Source organism: Bombina bombina, chromosome 2 (genome assembly GCF_027579735.1).
Source record: "Bombina bombina isolate aBomBom1 chromosome 2, aBomBom1.pri, whole genome shotgun sequence".
Taxonomy (NCBI): domain Eukaryota; kingdom Metazoa; phylum Chordata; class Amphibia; order Anura; family Bombinatoridae; genus Bombina; species Bombina bombina.
The window spans coordinates 992,450,100-992,471,417 of NC_069500.1; the positions used below are offsets into that span (position 1 = coordinate 992,450,100).

General features: G+C 36.7%; 1 protein-coding gene and 1 long non-coding RNA gene across 4 annotated transcripts in view; one reads left to right on the forward strand and one right to left on the reverse strand.

The window, feature by feature from the left end:
* Positions 1-1,575: 1,575 nt before the first annotated feature.
* OSTC (oligosaccharyltransferase complex non-catalytic subunit) lies at positions 1,576-20,697 on the forward strand. Of its 3 annotated transcripts, none has more exons than XM_053703532.1 (5): positions 1,576-1,674; positions 1,858-2,015; positions 15,316-15,409; positions 19,420-19,617; positions 20,457-20,697. In XM_053703532.1, the coding sequence occupies exons 2-5, from the start codon at positions 1,877-1,879 to the stop codon at positions 20,473-20,475; spliced, it is 450 nt and encodes a 149-aa protein (XP_053559507.1). In that variant the 5' UTR covers positions 1,576-1,674; positions 1,858-1,876; the 3' UTR covers positions 20,476-20,697. The 3 variants fall into 3 exon arrangements, with proteins under 3 accessions (XP_053559507.1, XP_053559506.1, XP_053559505.1); XM_053703531.1 differs by having other exon boundaries at positions 1,589-1,711; XM_053703530.1 differs by having other exon boundaries at positions 1,607-1,762.
* LOC128649955 (uncharacterized) overlaps positions 12,962-21,318 on the reverse strand; it is a 97,348-nt gene continuing 88,991 nt past the window's right edge. The window contains exon 3 of the long non-coding RNA XR_008400708.1: positions 12,962-13,077. This is a non-coding gene — a long non-coding RNA (uncharacterized LOC128649955). The remainder of the gene's footprint in view (positions 13,078-21,318) is intronic.

Consider the following 21,318-nt stretch of genomic DNA (forward strand, 5'->3'; position numbering starts at 1 on the left):
AAATTTACATTTCACGAGTGTTGTGAAAAAAAACGTACCTTTTAAACTTGACAGCCGCTCCAGCTTCCCCCGGTAGTCGCAAGCCATTTCTGATGTCAGAAATGATGCATCGGTCATCCTCCAATCACGGCTTCCCCCGGGGGAATCAGTGTCTGATTCAACGCCGTGATTGGAGGAAGCCGGATTACTCATTTTAGACCCAGGAAGAGGCTTTGCGACGGGTGGAGGAAGCTGGATCGGCTGTCAAGATTAAAAGGTAAGTATTTTTTCACAACATGAGTGAAATGTAAATTTTGATGAATTAAAGTGCCCCTGTTTTTAATCGAATTTTTAAAAACCGGGCACTTTAGCATCAAAATTTACATTCACTTTAAATAATAAAAAGTTAATTTTCCATTGTCCTCTCTAAGTATTGGGCTTTGGTTTACAGACAAATATAACAAAGCAAGTCTGTGTACACAAATATATAACATAATGAGATCTGATATTACTTGCAAGCTCAACCCATTTCAATAGGTTGTGGTTTAAAAGAACAGCTAATTTATATACACAAGTAAACCTGAAAATGAAATTTCTCATGCATTTATACTCTGCAACTGGTATACCAAATCTTTTAAAATACATTAAGGAAAAAACTATAAGGTAAAGGCAAACAGAAGAATGTGTAGCATGTTTAATTGACAAGGGAAATTTAGGAAGACAGACATTTGACATACTTAAAAGGACACTGAACCCAAATTGTTTCTTTCGTGATTAAGGTAGAGCATGATATTTTAAGCAACTTTCTAATTTACTCCTTTTATCAAATTTTCTTCAGTCTCTTGGTATCTTTATTTGAAATGCAAGAATGTAAGTTTAAATGCCGGCCTATTTTTGGTGAACAACCTGGGTTGTTCTTGCTGATTGGTGGATAAATTAATCCACCAATAAAAAAGTGCTGTCCAGAGTACTGAACCAAAAGAAGAAGCTTAGATGAATTATTTTTCAAATAAAGATAGAGAACGGAAAAAAAAAATTGATAATAGGAGGTAAATTAGAAAGTGGCTTAAAATTGCATGCTCTATCTGAATGACGAAAGAAAAAAAAATGGGTTCAGTGTCCCTTTAATTATTGTCCCAGCTAGATTATGGAGAAACACCATGGAGATAGATAATGCGAGTCCTTGGGGTTTTAGGGTGGTGTGGGGGTGCAAATGACCCCTAATCAATATTGTTGCACCTACTAATTAACCTTACCTTACCAGCCCATAAAGCACACTTGATAGAAACATAATTATGGAAAAGACGTTTAGTTTTAAAACATGTTTTTTGTTTAGCAGAGCTCATACGTAAAATTCTATAAAAATATATATAATTATATATATTATTATATATATAATATAATTATATATATTAGACTAATTGTTCACTCATATCAACACAACACGGTGGGCAGCGGGCTTCGGTTTTTACAGCTATCAGAATGAAACCCGAGTTCCGATTATTGCCGAGGAGCCGAAGTCCCGGAATTCTACAGGGGAACCATTTATGATACAACAGTCAATCTCTACTGTGCAGCCACACCTCCTTCTATAGCCTCTATTTCCCCGCCCCTGTCAGGCTGCAGCGCCACGTCAGGACAGTGTAGGTCCGGTTAGCTCAGTACTGAACGCCCCGTCTTAACGCGCTTCCGGAGGTAGGTGCCCTGATCTGGACCGGTGGTGTACTGAGGAGTAAGTCGGTTACTGACAAATTCATATGTGGCGAGAGACTGCTGAGTCAATGTAGGATCACCGGGCACTTCACTTACATGTTGATTATAATAAGGGAAACTGTCATAATACTCAATAATGATACATGGCTCACTTTTTATATCTAGGACGCTGTGAGACTGCAGGATGGAGAGCCTATATCGTGTACCGTTTACAGTTCTGGAATGCCCCAATCTAAAGCTGAAGAAGCCTTCTTGGCTACACATGCCCTCAGCTATGACTGTTTATGCTATGGTGGTGGTCTCCTACTTCCTGATCACTGGAGGTACTATACCTTACCTGTTTAATACAATAAGAATCTGTTGTATTATATTTATCTTGTGCTAAATTGATAGATATCTGCTAATATAACCCTGCTCCAGTCAGTACACTCCTCTGTATTGTTTTCCCATGTACTGTGATTCCTATTAACCAGCAGATTAATAAATTAAGATGCTGTAATATTTGAGCTTTCAGGAGTGCAATCTTGAAAGTTTATGGAATACATCTAGATTTACGGATGCATTGGTACATTAACATGTACAGTAAAACTACAAAAATTATATATATTCTCTCTGCAACCTATAATGCAGCTGAGCATTGTCCTCTAACACTAAATGACACAATTCAATAAGGCTGGGTACAGCTTTTCTGTTGTGCTATTCCCAATACTAAGTTGCATGTAGGCTTTCAAATCACTGACACTGCATTAAGGGAGCACAGAGCGTCTCACATTCACTCTTCCTGGTAACACATTAACAGGTATAGAATTAAATCTCAATTTGTTTTATTATCTCCTTAATATATTTAATTGATGATAATGATACTATATAAATGAAAGGTCTTTACAATTAAATGGACTGTAAAGTAAAAATTTAATTTTAGTAGTTCTGAAAGAACATGCAGTATTAAACAGCATTCCAATTTGCTTTGTTGTTTTGGCTTCCTTTGTTGAAGAATAAAGCTAGTTTGCTCATAGCAGCTCAGGGGCATGCACTTGTTTTTAGAACTTTATGGCAGGAATGTTATAAACTGTGCATAACACCGAACAAGTTCTGGAGACCCTATAAACCCGCCTAGATTTACTCTTCAATAAAGGATACCGAGAAAACAAAGACAATTTAAATATAGAAGTAAATTGGAAATTATTTAAAATTATATGCTGTATCTGAATTGAGTTTTTAATTTTGACTTGACTGTCCCTTTAATGTTAGATTATACCAGTCCTTAAAGGTGCACTGTACTGTACATTTTTTCTTTTTAATTTATTCCCAATTATCCATTTTACCTGGAGTGTATTACATTGCTTACAAGTAACTTATTTACCTTTATTTTGTAATTTGAAATAGCTGCTTTTGCCTGTGGTATCTCCACCTGTACTTAAAGGGACACTGTACCCAAAAATTTTCTTTCGTGATTCAGATAGAGCATGCAACTTTCTAATTTACTCCTATTATCAAATGTTCTTTATTCTCTTGGTATCTTTATTTGAAATGCAAGAATGTAAGTTTAGATGCCGGCCCATTTTTGGTGAACAACCTAGGTTGTCCTTGCTGATTGGTGGATAAATTCATCCACCAATCAAAAACTGATGTCCAGAGTGCTGAACCAAGAAAAAAAGCTTAGATGCCTTCTTTTTCATATAAAGATAGCAAGAGAATGAAGAAAAATTGATAATAGGAGTAAATTAGAAAGTTGCTTAAACTTGCATGCTCTATCTGAATCACGAAAACATTTTTTTGGGTACAGTGTCCCTTTAAGTATTGGATATATAAAATCTATGTAAACATAGCCCACAGTGGGGGGGTAGGAGACATAAGTAATATAATGTTAATTTTCCATTGTTCTCTATCAGCATTGGGCTTTGGGTTATAGAGAGATATAAGGAAGCGTGTGTGTATAGAAAGTGAAAAGATAATGAGGTCTGATTTTCCTTCAGGTTTAGCCTATTGAAATGGGTTGTGGTTTCAAAGAATAAAACCAGCTATTTCATCTAGAAAAATAAACACAAATAAGCAATTTATCATACATTTTATACTCTGCTGCTGGTATAACAAGTCATTGGAAACACATTAAGAGCAAACCAATTTTGAAGTACACAATTCCTTTTATCCTTGTCGTCATGGGCACAGTAATGGATCAGGATATTATAATAATGTTCCATCAGGAAAAAGCACCTTCAGAAGCTCAGTAATCTTGATTTGAGTCGCCTGCTCTCAAGCAAACATATCTTTAGATCCCAGTTTATTAGTGCAGCTTGCGGACACCATTGTGAATCTTTGCATTAGAGTATCACCTTGAGGAAAGGGGCTACAGTTTTGCTGCAGGACATATTATTATAAAGAGTAGATATGCAATCCTTGGCATTTCTTGCACTTTAAACATTCATTTGGGGTGACCATCTCTTTTTCTAAATCTTATGCTAAAGTATCAGAAAGTCATCTACAAGCTCCTTATCCCATACTATAGTAAGACACACTATCTGACAACCTCTTCACTATATGCTAAGGTGCATTCCAGCCTCATCCTGGGCTAACAGCACTATATTCTACTATCACTGCCTCTATACTAGCAATGTAAACAGTACTGAATGCAGAATAGTGATACACTGTATGTTACCTTAGCACAAAACGTAGATTTTATCATTGTTATACCTTAGTGCAGGGGTTTACAAACTTGGTCCTTCAGAGGTTTTGGAACTACATTTCCCATGATACTCAGCCAGCATTTTATCTAGCTGAGCATCATTGGAAATGTAGTTCCAAAACCTCTGGAGAGCCAAGTTTGGAAACCCCTGCCCTAGTGAATAGTACAAGGTGCATTGATACTAGGAAGCTACATTTTTATCTACTCTACATCTGTACTTAAATGACAAACCGCCTTCCCTAAACTATGCATCTGTTACAAAGAATACACAGCAAGGTGCTGTGATTGCCTCCTAATAAGCACATTCCCACAGTCAGTGTAGCATTTACTAATGTAAGGCTGGGTCATTTCAGAGGCAGGAAGCCGTTGTTCTTTGTCTCTTACTTCTAGCTTTTCAATTTTGGTACTTTTGTTTATCTACTAAATAAGTTTTTGTGTTTACCTCCTCAATTTTCTTTCAGGCTTGTAGATTCTAAATTCATTTATAAAATCACTGTACTTTGTAGATCAAATATATTTTGACATTGTCCTCATAATTGTTACACTATTGGAGAGTTGAGTTTAGTTATACTACCTCTCTAAACTATTACTAGTATTTTTGAGGGATGCCATTTTGTTTCCTACTCACAATAGGAATGTCAAATGAAGTGCAAATCTGAGAGTTATATCCATCCTCTGCTTATTGCACCTCATACTAAACACAGTTTCCATACTTGCCATTAGGGAGATTTTCATATACATCTTAAAGGGACAGGCTAGTCAAAATTAAACTTTCATGATTCAGATAGGGCATGCAATTTTAAACAAATTTCTAATTTTCTTGGTATTCTTTGTTGAAAGCCAAACCTAGGTACGGTCATATGCTAATTTTTAAGACCTTGTAGGCCTCCTCTTATAGAAAGATTAGGAAAAATTAGGGGATTTGTGACATTAAAGCCAAGTGTAGAATTATACACTAAATTATCAAAAGGAAAATGGTTAAAAAATTGCACTTTATTTAACATATATACAAATGGACACAACGATAGGAAGATGCTATAATGGATATCAGAGTTGAGAATATTCACTTTCAAACTCTTAAATCAATTCATCCAAAAATAAAGCATGTCACTGGTTAAAATATAAAGGACCAATGGACCCAGAGGAAGTGTGATTGGCTAATGTAATGAGGTAAAGCTAGAATCAGGGCACCTTACAGTATCAAACCCCACACATAACAATCTTATTCACACAGATTGCAAACAAACTAGGCTCTCAAGGGCGTCGTCCTGCCTGCGTACTGCTTTGATTGAACAAAGTCAGCTGATTTCTAGCTTTATCCCTATATATAAATTCATGCATTCACTGTACAAACATCAGTACACACTCATAAAAGTCAGATGGTGACACTTATATATGGCTCTTGTATAGATCAAAAGTGATAATCAATTTGTAAAATACAACTTGTTAGCTATATGGTACGCATTTTGTTAATCAAAGCTGTATCGAATGCCAGCATATTATCCTGACTATTCGCTCCCTGTATAGATACAAAATATCAGAAGCGGTATCAAACAGACCGCTAATAGGAGTGCTACGTGTTTGTAGGACCACACACTATCCAATGGGACCACGGTGGGCATGGTGATTATTTGATTATCTCTCACCTCTATAGTGAAACTTGGCAAGACACTAGAATACGCTCACGAAACATACATTTAGATCTTTTGCATATGAGACTTTTGATCTATACAAGAGCCATATATAAGTGTCGCCATCTGACTTTTATGAGTGTGTACTGATGTTTGTACAGTGAATGCATGAATTTATATATAGGGATTAAGCTAGAAATCGGCTGACTTTGTTCAATCAAAGCAGTACGCAGGCAGGAGGGCGCCCTTGAGCACCAAGTTTGTTTGCAATCTGTGTGAATAAGATTATGTGTGGGGTTTGATACTGTAAGGTACCCTGATACTAGCTTTACCCCATTTCATTAGCCAATCACACTTCCTCTGGATCCATTGGCCCTTTATAGTTTAACCAGTGAGATGCTTTATTTTTGGATGAATTGATTTAAGAGTTTGAAAGTGAATATTCTCAACTCTGATATCCATTATAGCATCTTCCTATCGTTGTGTCCATTTGTATATATGTTAAATAAAGTGTCATTTTTTTTTAACCAGGCCTCCTCTTATATCAGTACATTTTGACAGTTTTTCATAGCTAGACAGTGCTAGTTCATGTATACCATATACATAACATTGCGCTCACCCCCGAGGAGTTATTTATGAATCAGCACTGATTGGCTAAAATGCAAGTCTGTCAAAAGAGCTGAAATAAGGGGACTGTCTGCAGAGGTTTAGCTACAAGGTAATTACAGAGGTAAAAGGTGTATTAATTGAACAGTAGTGCTTATGCAAAACTGGGGAATGAGTAATAAAGGGATTATCTAACTTTTTAAACAATAACAATTCTGGAGTATACTGTCCCTTTTAAAGCTTCCCTTATATTCCCTTAAGTTTAGGGAAAATAAGCATAATGTATCTCTTTGTAGAACAAGAATGCAAGATCCAGTGGAAACAAGTCAAACGCAGAACCAATGGTTAGGAATCTTGACTAGTTACTGTAACTTTTAATTTTGTTTGGTATCTTTTGAGGATGTATTTGTAGCAATAAACTCACAATGTGACGTTAATAGAAAACAGATGTAATTTATGAGCAAAGATATGTATGTTCAGACATCTAAATTAAAGTGAAAGTCAACCCTAGCGTTTGTGGAATGTTATACTTCATGAATGAAAGTCCCCTTTATTTGTTTCAATAGTCAATCCTAGCGTTTCACAAACGCTAGGGCCGACTTTCACTTTAAATAAATGCTAATAGATTTAATAGGTTATTTGAATACCAGGATTTAGGTTCAATAAGATGCAGATATTTTAACAGTGCCTTGTAAAACCAAGTGCTTAAAACTGTTCCTCTTACCATTTAGTTATTGCCACCTGTGGTATACCAGGCTGACAAAATATCTCCAAAATTCACTGTGTCCTTACTTAAGACACAAACGAGATTCTAACCTGGTAATATCCGACTAAATCTTTTTGTCAATCCCTCCACTGAGTTCCTGTAGCTTCAATAATAAAATTAAAATCTTTGACCCTAACAAACAAAGCATTTAGCACTGCGCCTTTTATATATTTATTCTCCTCCGTTTGCTCTGTGCCAAACCTTTTTTCTTTATTCCTCATTTATTCATCACACCCTTGTTAAATGGAATTTTCTTGCACTGCACTGACTGTGCAATCCCTTGCCTCAAGCTTTCTGAGTTTTAAACGTTTTCTAACAAATATGCCTGTTTAGAAATGCATACAATCTGTCCTAACATTTCTGTTCTGAATCTTCCTCCTTGCATTCTGTTTAAAATGTTCCCAATTTGTTATTAGGTAAACTCACAGTCCCACCAGATCAACTTGCATAAAGGTGGTATATGCCAGATGTTCATTTACTGACGGAGCCCTCTTGTAAATATTATATTAATCTGTAATCTTGGGACATTTACCATTAAATATGAAATATGTTGGTGCTTTGTGAAAACTCCCCCCTACAAGACTTTTCTAGAACTGCACTTGATTACCTGCTGTGCTTAGGAAGACTTTCCTGTAGCTTTCAGCATTTCAGGGTTTTTTTTGTTTTTTTTGTTTACTCCTTAACAACCAGCGACATACCCTGTACGTCTCTGGTCTTTCTATGGGGGTGACTTTTTCAATAGCGCGGTCTTGCCGTTTAGAACGCCTGCAGGAGGAAGGGAGGGTCCAATATTATATTATATGCTATTATACGCACACAGGACCAGTGACATACAGAGCCTCAAAATAAACCGCTCATCTCTAGCATTCCTGCCACTGGAGCCTAACTACAGTGTATTTAGACAACAAAATTCTTCCACTCTATGCCCCACCACTAAACAAGGAATAGGGAGACTACAGCTTGTGTCCACTGCACGTTTATGCACAGCTCTCTCTGCAGCAAATATACTCTGTTCTTGTCACACTGGAACTTTGAGGATTTGTGCATTATGTATATTTTTCTACATTACCCTAATCTCTAATATAAATTAAGATAAACTACTCAGTGTGCAGCAAGAGAGGTTACTGCTTATCCCCACCCCAGAGGCAGAAATTAGGAAGTTACACTAAAGCACCAACTCAATTGCAGTGTTTTGATTAACTGGAGATATTTATATTACTTTGCAGCAAATAAAAAATACTTAGGGGTAAATTTATCAAACCCATTCTCCTTTAATTCCGTCCAAAATTGCGCATACGAACTGATCGTCATATTCATCAAAGCACTCTGCGCCTATAATTGTGCAAATCTGAAAGAAACTTAGAGTGCAACAATATACATTAGTAATAGGAGTAATTTAACAGCAATTGCGTGTTATATATTTCGCCATACAAACTGTGGCGAACACCATTATAATACATGTTTTTACTTCTTGTGATGCAGTACTTTCTTCTTTTTTAACTAATTTTTCAAAGGCTTAGCGCCAAGAAGAGATAGTTATTGCCAGAAATTTGTGCTTCCACAGGCGAATACGGTTACCAACAGTTTTTAGAGAGAGATATGGGGAAGCGGCACGCACCAGCATATCATCCACCTGGTGCACTTCAAACATGTAAAATACAAATATAATCCAGAACATACACCTGGCGGGGAGTATATGGAGAGTCCTTGGGAAAAAGTCGCTTTGGGCTCCATTTGAGAGAGGTTCTAGAGAGAACCGAAACGTTAAGGGTTAAGGCCCTCTTGTTTTTGCTTGGATGCATTTAAAGGCTTTTTATCTAAAATTCCTGTGCTGCCTGCTTTTTCCAAGGACTCTCCTCCAGGTGTATGTTCTGGAATATATATATATATATATATATATATATATATATATATATATATTCTTTCATGTAATTGGCAAGAGTCCATGAGCTAGTGACGTATGGGATATACATTCCTACCAGGAGGGGCAAAGTTTCCCAAACCTTAAAATGCCTATAAATACACCTCTCACCACACCCACAATTCAGTTTTACAAACTTTGCCTCCCATGGAGGTGGTGAAGTAAGTTTGTGCTAGATTCTACGTTGATATGCGCTTCGCAGCAGGCTGAAGCCCGATTTTCCTCTCAGAGTGCAGTGAATGTCAGAGGGATGTGAAGAGAGTATTGCCTATTTGAATACCATGGTCTTTCTCTAGGGGATCTATTTCATAGGTTCTCTGTTATCGGTCGTAGAGATTTCTTCTCCTACCTCCCTTTTCAGATCGACGATATACTCTTATATACCATTACCTCTACTGATACTCGTTTCAGTACTGGTTTGGCTATCTACTATATGTAGATGAGTGTCTTAGGGTAAGTAAGTCTTATTTCTATTCATGACACTCTAAGCTATGGTTGGGCACTTTATATGTAAAGTTCTAAATATATGTGTTTAAACTTATATTTGCCATGATTCAGGATAATCAGTATCCTTTTTTCAGACTGACAGTTTCATTTTTTTGGGAAAATGCTTATGAATTTTATTTTTTCTTACCGTAACAATTTTCAATTGACTTTTTTTCTAAATTGCGGGTTGTTAGGCTCGCGGGTGCAGAAAATTTATTGCGTCATTCTTGGTGCAAGACTTTTTTTGGCGCAAAAATTTTGTCATTTTCCGGCGTCGTAGTTGACGCCGGAAGTTTTCACATGGTTGCGTCATTTTTGATGTATGTGTGTTGCGGACGTTTTTGGCGCCAAAAAATATGGGCGTCATTCTTGGCGCCAAAAAATGTGGGCGTCATACTTGGCTCCAGTTTTTTTCACATTATTTCAGTCTCAGTTTTTAGTTGCTTCTGGTTTCTAGAGGCTTGTTTTGTTTTGCTTTTTTTCCCATTCCTGAAACTGCCATTTAAGGAATTTGATAATTTTGCTTTATATGTTGTTTTTTCTATTACATATTGCAAGATGTCACTACCTGACCCTGGATCAGAATCTACTTCTGGAAAGACGCTGCCTGATGTCGGTTCTACCAAAGCTAAGTGCATTTGTTGTAAACTTTTGGTAACTGTCCCTCCGGCTGTAGTTTGTGTTGTCATGATAAACTATCAAACACTGATAATATTTCCATTAGTAATAATCCATTATCTGTTGTTCCTTCAACATCTAATGTTCAGGATGTTCCTGTTAAAGAATTTGTTTCTAATTCTATTCGGAAGGATTTGTCTGTTATTCCTCCTTCTAGTAAACGTAAGAGGTCTTTTAAAACTTCTCATATTTCAGATGAATTTTTAAATGACCGCCATCATTCTGACTTATCTATTTCTGATGAGGATCTATCTGGTTCAGAAGATTCTGCCTCAGATATTGACACTGATAAATCTTCATATTTGTTGAAGTGTTGATTGCATTAGATATGGAGGCGTCTAGTCCTCTTGATATTAAAACTAATAAGCGTTTAAATTCAGTTTTTAAACCTCATGTAGTTATTCCAGAAGTTTTTCCAGTTCCTGATGCTATTTCAGAAGTAATTTCTAGGGAATGGAATAGTCTGGGTACTTCATTTACTCCTTCTCCAAGGTTTAAGAAATTGTAACCTTTGTCATCTGATAGATTAGAGTTTTGGAAAAAGATCCCCAAAGTTGATGGGCTATCTCTACTCTTGCTTAACGTACTACTATTCCTACGGCAGATAGTACTTCTTTTAAGGATCCTTTAGATAGGAAGCTTGAATCCATTCTAAGGAAGGCTTATTTATGTTCAGGTAATCTTCTTAGACCTGCTATTTCTTTGGCTGATGTTGCTGCGGCTTCCACCTTCTGGTTGGAGGCTTTAGCACAACAAGTGTCAGACCATAATGCTTATAGCATTGTTAAACTTCTTCAACATGCTAATAACTTTGTTTGTGATGCCATTTTCAATATCATTAGAATTGATGTCAGGTATATGTCTTTAGCTATTTTAGCTAGAAGAGCTTTATGGCTTAAGTCTTGGAATGCAGATATGACTTCTAAGTCAACGTTGCTTTCTCTTTCTTTCCAAGGTAATAAATTATTTGGTTCTCAGTTGGATTCAATAATTTCAACTGTTACTGGGGGGAAGGGAGCCTTTTTGCCTCAAGACAAAAAAATCTAAAGGTAAATATAGGGCTGCTAATCGTTTTCGTTCCTTTCGTCAGAATAAGGAACAAAAGCCTGACCCTTCCCCTAAAGGAACAGTTTCCGTTTGGAAACCTTCTCCAGTCTGGAATAAATCCAAGCCTTTTAGAAAGTCAAAACCAGCTCCCAAATCCGCATGAAGCTGGTAGGGGGCAGGTTATGATTTTTCAAAGATGTTTGGATCAATTCGATTCAAAGTCTTTGGATTCAGAACATTGTTTCACAAGGGTACAGAATAGGTTTCAAGGTAAGACCACCTGTGAGAAGATTTTTTCTCTTAACGCATTCCAGTAAAGGCTCAGGCGTTTCTGAAATGTTTCAGACCTAGAGTCGGCTGGGGTAATTGTTCCAGTCCTGGAACGGGGTCTGGGGTTTTACTCAAATCTGTTCATTGTACCAAAGAAAGTGTTAGGTGTTTTCCCAGGGGGGTAAGTGTCAGGTCAGGCCGAAGCCACGGGCCCAGTGTACCACCTGAGGCAGATGTAGATTATCTGATAAGGATCCCTTAGAATGACTCAGACCACGCAGCAATATGATCTAAAGCCAATCCTGTTTATTGAACAGTGCAAGCATTTCTTATAGTGTACAGTAACAGCATATAGGGTTAATGGGATGACACGTTAGGACCGCGTCATCTTACACAGTTTTACACAGTAGAGCACAGTGTGATTCTGGGAATTCAGCAGCTCATAACAATCATCTCATAGTCATAATAAGCTAACATGTGCGGAGACAGCAAGGTTTCTGAACCATCTTATTGACATTATCTTCTTCTGGGCGTATAGCCAAAGTACATTGACAAGGCCGAACAGCTAAAGAAACTAACATAACATGCACATAGTTCACCCTACGTAATAACCCATTATCATAAAGTCTAATCATTACAAAATGGATGTTAATCATCACAAAATGGCTGCGAGGAACAAGATGGCTGCCGTCAAGTTCATATTACCCCTAACATACCATCCTTTTATTCTAACAGAATAACATAAAAATAGACAGGCATAGAAAATTAGTAAAGCCTTATATTATGGTAACAGAACTCTGTGAGAATACTAAAGAGAAAAATATTCCTGTGTCGTGATATACTTTTATAGGCTAATTGTCACTGCATATAGGTACAGCCCCTCCAATACCTTCCATCTATCTTCCAGCCCTCCCAAAACTACCGGTCTACCGGCACAGAGACCCAACCAGCCCCCCATCTACCCCCAAACAACGCTGCATCGTTTATTTCTCCACCTGCATTGCTAGCACCCCCCAAGATGTCCAACAGTTCTTTCTCCACAGTAAAGCATGACATAGCAACAGCACAACTGTCTCTAGGTGGCCTCTGAGCACTTTAAGAACAGTCTTTGTCCATTTGAGAGCGCTGCACCTTGACACTTTGCTATAATACAGTTCTCCAACAGTTCATTTGCAGTAGGGGTGCTTATCCACGGTTCTTCCGCAGGGAGATACTGGAAATCTGATGGTTTGTTCATGGGGTAGACAAGGCAACCAGTGGATACCCATGGCAAGCAAACACTCGAGTCACAGGGAGTCTAGGAAGCAAACAGAAACAGTACAGGATGAGTACACACCGCAATACAATCACAATTATGTCCAAATAAAACGTCACTTTCATCCTATGTCATTTAAAATCAAACAAAACATTGTTGATATATAATACAAACTAAATACATTGATATTTCTCAGAGAATAATTTACAACTTCTCTATACACTTTTAAATGATACTTCATGAATACTAAGCAAGTGAAAACCTGCCAGACTTCATCAAGGGCCTGAAGGGTTATGCTAGAACTTATGCTAAGGCCTGCCCTGTAGCAAAAATGGAAAAAAAGAAAACAGTCAATAAAAATAAATGAATTTCTTTACAGTGTCACTTTGAACTTCTAAAAAATAAAAGAACCACGTGTAGCTTTATTCTGCATGGCTGCGATCTATAATGTTTATAATTCTCCAACCATGATCCTAATACTCAACAATCTCATCTGATATAAACACTACTAGTTTACTAATTATTTTATGCAACCTAAATTAAATTTCTAGTCTTTTTGTTATCTTTTCTGGTTCTAGGAAAGGTCAGAAGGCTTCTGCCATTTCTTTGGCATCTTGGATTCATCATGCTTATGTGGAGTCGGGTAAATCCCCGCCTCAAAGGATTATGGTTTATTCTACTAGGTCAGTTTCTACTTCCTGGGCTTTTTAGAATGAAGCTTCTGTTGATCAGATTTGCAGAGCAGCAACTTGGTCTTCTTTGCATACTTTTACTAAATTCTACCATTTTGATGTTTTTTTCTTCTGAAGAAGTTTTTGGTAGAAAAGTACTTCAGGCAGCTGTTTCAGTTTGATTCTTCTGCTTTATAATTTGTTTTTTTCATTATAAGATTAAAACTTTTTGATTTGGGTTGTGGATTAATTTTTCAGCGGAATTGGCTGTCTTTATTTTATCCCTCCCTCTCTAGTGACTCTTGTGTGGAAGTTCCACATCTTGGGTATCTGCTATCTTATATGTCACTAGCTCATGGACTCTTGCCAATTACATGAAAGAAAACATAATTTATGTAAGAACTTACCTGATAAATTCATTTCTTTCATATTGGCAAGAGTCCATGAGGCCCACCCTTTTTGTGGTGGTTATGATTTTTTTGTATAAAGCACAATTATTCCAATTCCTTGTTTGATGCTTTCGCTCCTTTCTTATCACCCCACTTCTTGGCTATTAGTTAAACTGAATTGTGGGTGTGGTGAGGGGTGTATTTATAGGCATTTTGAGGTTTGGGAAACTTTGCCCGTTCTGGTCGGAATGTATATCCCATACGTCACTAGCTCATGGACTCTTGCCAATATGAAAGAAATGAATTTATCAGGTAAGTTCTTACATAAATTATGTTATGGCAAAAACAGCACATAAACATTATATAATATAAATATAAGCTAAATGGTTACCTGAAACATGCTTTTTTAATAATCGAGACATGGCGGCGTAAATATTTATAGGGATGTACTGTGATAAATAGTGAGTAAATGCTTTTTCCGACAGGCAAAATTTATTATTGTTACGCCCCAGCTCGCCTGCACAAAGTTACGTCTATTTTTTTTTATCAATTCAGGCGCACATGTGCGCTTTTACAGAGGCGAGCTGGGGCGCAGTTACAGGCGAAGCACATACAGAGTTCACCTAGCCTTTGATAAATCTACCCCTTAAAGGGACAGTCTTCAGTTACACCTTAATCATTTTAAAGTCTTACCTTAGAATAAGCTGCAAATAGCCTCCTCTATATCATGCAGCAGGAAAAAATATCCAATGTTAAGTCTTAACTTAAACTACAAGAAAAACAATTCATTGGCAACAGAAGAAATACTAGACACAATGTTATCCAAAGTTGGAGGGTTTTCATTTATTTTTCTTTGCTATACTGATTTAAATGATCATTAATATTTGTCAACAGTTTCTACTTACTTTGATGTGCAAAATATAGCCAACCTCTCTACTATGCCCTATAGTAGGGGTTTATACACTATTCTCACTGTTCCTGAAGTTTTTTTTCTTTTGTGGAAAGTTTTTGTAATCTTCATTGTTTATATCCAGTTATAAAAGTAAGGCGAACATGGACTATGCAGATGCATTATGAAGAATAATTGAAATTATTAGTATTGTACAACTATATTCAACATATTATGCACATCAGTTGCTGAAATCAATATTACATTTACCCTGGCACGTTCTTCATGATTAACTGAACATGATGCTGTTTGTTTTTTTTTGTCCAATTAGGCATAATTTATGATGTGATTGTGGAACCCCCCAGCGTTGGGTCAATGACAGATGAGCATGGACACCAAAGACCAGTGGCATTTCTTGCCTACAGGTAAGAACCATCATATGGCATTAGTTATATAAAATTCTGTATCTTTGCTTTTTCTGGCTAATACGAGAGAGATCTCTCCCCTTCTGGGAGGAGACAGACTTGACCTTTATCCAAACCTACCCTATTAAGTCTATCCCTCATTCCATACCCTCTATCTTCTTTTTGTTCTTTTCATCTGTTTGTGGAGACCACTGAGAACCTCTCCTACCTGCCTTCGCTGTAGTGACTTCTGGCTTGTATAATCAGACATCAAGATGGTATTCTTGGTCTACAAAGGCTTCTGGATTTTCTTCTGTGTTCCTTGCAACCAGTTTTTGGTCTATGCCAGTTGAAACTGCAATGTTGGAGTGATGCCACTTCTGATGTCACCAGGTCATGACCTTTTAACCCTGCAGAGTGCTGCTTCTGGATCACAGAATGTTGTCAATTCTGCTTAACCCTGCAAGGCACCAAGCTGTCAGCTTCTTCCATTTTATTCAAACATAGCTCGGTTTGTATTGTCTGGCTTCCAGTGTTTCAGTTTCCAGGCAATTACTAGTTTCCACCCTGTTTGGGTGCTGGACGCTGCACCTAGGTTACCTGATGCCCAGATACATTAACATCACTTGTATGTTGCTTTCTTGTATAGGCTTGTTATAGAATTCAAATATATCTTTTTAGCTTACTAAATGTTTTCATCTCTGCTTATTGTGTCTTGTAGCCCTGGGCTTATCTGTGCCCTCTGTGATCTGACAAGTCACACAATTCAGTGAATTTTCTTTCCACTTAGATTCATGTTCAGACAAACTCATGCAAGTCCGTATGAGGTGCTCTTTGCCAGGGGTACTTTGTTAGTGGCAGGTGGACTCTAGCAGCTCCCCTCTTCTCTCAACTATTTTAGAAGTCCAGGCTATTTTATTAGGCCTTACTTCCAACCAATCTCTCAGTGCAAATTCATTAAGATATTAATGGACAGCAGGACAAGTTCTTATCTTCATTTACTTGGAGGAATAAGGAGTCCATTCCATCTGCTCCTGTGCTCGAAAGCATGTGCAGAATCTCACAGCAATTCATCTGCCAGGAATTTTGTACTTTGAGGTGGACTACTTAAGCAGAGTTAAGCATTTCTCCAACAGAATGACAGTCAAATGCAAGATTTTCAGTCTGATTGTGGACAAAGTTTGATGTGTCTTATAGTTTGCAGTGTCAATTCCCAGTCCTTGTCTGTCATGCCTCTCTTAGAGTTGATGCTTCGTCGCAACTATGGGAATACAGTCTAACTTGTTTCCTCTAATATATCTTGGGCAATTTATGTTAATAGTTGTATTGGGTTTCACAGTTAAGGCTAAAATAGGATCTGGTTCAATTTTCCGTTTAACCAGAGGGCAGGTTTTTATATTGGGTTAAAGTGACTTTTCAATCAGTCATAACTCTAGGCCAGGGTTTTTTAAAACTGTCTTTAGGGTTCCCTAACAGGCCAGATTTTCAGAATAACTTAAGGTGAGAGCAGTTTTATTACCATGGTTACTAATCCGCTATATCTGGTATAAAAACAAACATCTCGATTCCGCTATATGCCTGGCATTATTGCTTGGAATTAGAGGTACCTATATCAAGTTACAATGTACTTTATATTTTCATCCAAGCCCTTTATTGCATGTTGTAAAAGTTCTGGCTAAATTTCACCTCTCTGCTGATGGGTCAGGTTTAAAAATTGACTTAAGCCAAGGATGTATTTAATATTTGATGCAATTTAAAACATTGTTTGTTCACTTGGGAGGCAATGGAAAATTGCATGGTCATAATTTCCTTCTTTTATCAATCTCCCTTGGTGCAGAAAAGGATTTTAGTGTTGCAACTAAAGGACTATTGATATTTGTGTCCTTTTATATTCACGCAGTATTGCAATGTGTAATTCTGTTTAATTCTTTTTGTAATGTTAATGCACTGTGACTATATAATAAATATTCAGTTTATAAATGTTGCCTTAGTCTAAACCTGAAAAGACAACTTATAAATAACAGTATTGCATTTTTATATAGATTTTTATTAAATTTTGGGTTTTCAAAGAGGATTTCCAATTCCAATGATTCAGATTTGTTTCAGCCATTAGAAGTATATAACTGAGAGTTGTACTAAAAGGGGATTCTTTTGTCATTTTCTAAACCTAGATCAGACTAGAGTGGTTTTGTTAAAGGGACGGTAAAATCAAAATTAAACTTAAATGGATTGGATAGAGCACAGCATTTTAAATAACTTTCCAATTTTACTTCAATTGTCAATTTTGCTTGAGTAATCGTAGGTGAGCTCAGGAGCGTGCCCGTGTCTTTAGCCATCTGGCAGCAGTGTTTGCAAAATAGTTTACAGCGATGTTATACATAGTTACAAACACTGCTGCTGTAGAGACACGCACACTCCTAAACTCATATCAGCCTACCTACATTTACTCTAAAGAAGAGATATTAAGAAAACAAAGCAAAATTGATAACAGAAGTAAACTGGAAAATTGTTTAAAACTGCATGCTCTATCTGAATCATTTAATTGTGACTTTACTGCCCCTTAAACCCATGCAGCACACACTGAACTAAGTAACAGGTTTGCATAAGGTGGCCTGGTTATAAAACACTCATTTCTTGTTTGGTACCACTTTGTTCTCATCTGGTTGATGCATATTATCCAGGGAGAGCAAAGACAACAACAAATTAACACTAAAAATACAGTAATTTCTCTATATTAGGTCTTTTCCCTAGATAAGTCAGTGGGCTCCTCCCTACTTTTCTGTCCACTTTGATGGACACAATCATAGGAGGAAGAGGAGATGGAAGGATGGTTATACTTATATGGCTGTTTTTATGTAGTGAGTCAGTATAAGTAGCTATATCAAACCTCATGATAAAGTTAGTACTTAAATACAGCTTACATAAATACAGAAATACTTGTAAAGAAAGGACACTTAGTTTATAATCCACTATGTTTCCGTTTTGATTTACTGTCCATCCAACCACAATGCCGAAGCAATGTATTATGTAGATATATCTACTCCACCATCTCAATTATACAACTACTGTGCTGCAGAGCAATCACAATAAATCCTAAATTATCAAGGACCGCACTGTCTCTCAACTGCAAGCCGCAGATCTTCCTCTAACCACCAACTCTTGTGTTCCAACTTCTACCCAGGCACCAAAAATCATAGCAGCACAAAGGGGGGGATGCAGATGGAGGGTTTGCTGCTCTACTCACACCTTGACTTCTAACTGCATGTAGAAACTCCTATAACAATAAATGTACTCCAGGGGATTTCACATTAGGTGTCCTTATCCGACTGTAACGTCCTTGAGGGCTAATCTTTAGCTTTAAATAGATGGTTCAGAACAGTGTGCACTGAAATTCAGATATTATCCAAATATGTAAACAAAATTTCGGCACCCTAGGATTGCATTAAATGCATTGCATTAAAAAGCGAATGCTTATTGGTCACGTTAAATACATTTTAAATAAGCCAGAACGCAACTAACGCATTTCTGCTGTTACCTTAGTTCTATATGCTAGTTCTTCTCATGTAAATTAAACTTATAAAACCAATGCCACTTTACTACTGGATGATATAAGACATGTGACTCTACATTCTACTATCTCTTAAGGGGGACTTTGAGTTCCACTTTACTTCTCTCTGCAGTGCAGTTTAGTAAAAGACTGAAAATCGGGTAAACAGACGAAATGCGTTAGATGCATTCTGGCTTATTTACTTTGTTTCTAAATTTGCTTTTTATTGCAATGCTCCAGGAGTGGTGAAAATGTTACATATTTTGTTTTTGCGAGTGGTCAGGTCTTTCCATTCCCTGAAGGACAGGGGTCTCTCTGTAGATGTCTCAATGTCATATGTACTATGTAGGAAACAACCATATTTTACATTGCTAAATTATATATGCAACGGGAGCTATTTGTGATTAGTATACATGCTATGTAATTAATACATTTATTTGTGATTCATTCACTAAAATATTTGCTTGTTTGTTTTATTTTCCAGAGTAAATGGACAATATATTATGGAAGGTTTGGCTTCCAGCTTCCTGTTTACTATGGGTGGTCTTGGATTCATTATCTTAGATCGATCAAATGCGCCAAACATCCCAAAATTAAATAGGTTCCTGTTGCTTTTCATCGGTTTTGTCTGTGTCCTCTTGAGCTTCTTCATGGCCAGAGTGTTTATGAGGATGAAGCTGCCGTAAGTCATTTGTATCTTAAAATGATAAACTACGAGTTGAAAAAACTTCTATCAAATTAGATAATAAAGTCAAATTAGGGATGATTCAGAAAAGGCATTGTGTATAGAGAGCGCTGCGGAATCTGTTGGCGCTCTACAAATAACCGATAATAATAATAATAAAATAATAATAGAGACCTTTGTAGAATAACAACAAAAAGGTTAGAGACTAGAAGTAACAGCTGAATTTCAATGAGGTCCTAGCTGTGTATTTGTTCATACTTAAGCCCCATTTATCATAGCACTGTACATTTTTTGTTGTTATAACATTTTTCTTTTGTGTCTCAGGGCATACAATAAAATAAAACTTTTCCAAATTACTTCTATTATCAAATTGACTTTGTTCTCATGGTATTCTTTGTGAAAAGGATACCTTAGTAGGTAATGTGCACGTGTCTGGAGAACTACATGTCGGCAAACTGCTGCAATTTATTGCCATTGCCAATATATAACATTGCTAGCAGCTTTGCAAAAATACTTTTATCATATAGTGCTCCAAAAACGTGCGTGCTCCTGAGCCCAATTGTGTTCTTTTCAACAAAGGATACCAAGAGAATGAAGTAAATTGGTGGAAACTGGACCATGAAGAAATAAAATTGGGTTTCATGTCCCTTTAAAAATGTAGATTTCTCTGTGTAGCACAGGACACTTTTTTACATAAAAGCAAGAGGTTTTTATTTTAAAACTGTTCTGCTATTTATTGACTGTTGATAGAAGACGTACGGAATATTACTGCTCTGCGTTCTACCATAAACAATCTTGTTGTGAAGCTAATTTTGTTTCCTTATTTTTCCTTACAGTGGATACCTCATGGGATGAGCTCATCACAGTTGTAAGACAGGATTGAAGTTGTAAGCAGTAATCACAGACTGGCACATAAAGCCCAGCCGGTGGCCTAAAACCTCCTTCAGTAGTGAAGAACTGAAGAATAATTTCCTTTAAAGAATGTTGCTCATAGGCAGCAAAATATTTTTGTAAATGTTTTTCACTGCTTAGGTGTATCCATATCTGGTCCTAAATAATAAAATACTTTTTTTGTTACTTTGGCTTCAACATATTTGTGCACTTTTAAGTGGCTTCTAATATTCCTTCTATCATGCTAGTATGGGATAAACTTTAGCTCATTTCAGAATGTTTATATCATATTCTCATACAGATTGAATATAACAGTTGGTTTAATAAGGAGCCGTTTGGTGAATTTCATTTATAATTAACAAGCAAATAGATTTGTAGCTTGTAACCTAAAAATGTATTAAACTGATTATGATGAATACAAATGTTTTTAAATTAAAATCATATACACAAAGTGCTGTATACAGGTGTCTAGCTATATATGTCGGTGCTTAGAGAAACTGGAGTTAAAAGAAAATGCTTTGTGTTGTATACAGTTATAATTTATTTTAATTATGTACTTAACGTTAGCAGATGCAATAAACACATAGTTAAAGTCAGCTGCGGACCAACAATATACTGTTGTGACTTTTTGCTATTTATGGGGAAAATCAAGGTGAATGTAAATTTTGATGCTTAAGTGCCTGGTTTTTAAAAATTTGATTAAAAACAGGGGCACTTTAATTCATCAAAATATACATTTCACTCGTGCTGTGAAAAAATAATACTTACCTTTTTAATCTTCACAGCAGCTCCAGCTTCCTCCACCCG

Excerpts from the sequence above, each read along its gene's own strand:
- OSTC (XM_053703532.1), top strand. The coding sequence starts at position 1,877 with ATGGAGAGCCTATATCGTGTACCGTTTACAGTTCTGGAATGCCCCAAT. Across the intron at positions 2,016-15,315 it reads CTACTTCCTGATCACTGGAG|GCATAATTTATGATGTGATT; the intron begins GTACTATACCTT and ends TTGTCCAATTAG. Across the intron at positions 15,410-19,419 it reads GTGGCATTTCTTGCCTACAG|AGTAAATGGACAATATATTA; the intron begins GTAAGAACCATC and ends TTTATTTTCCAG.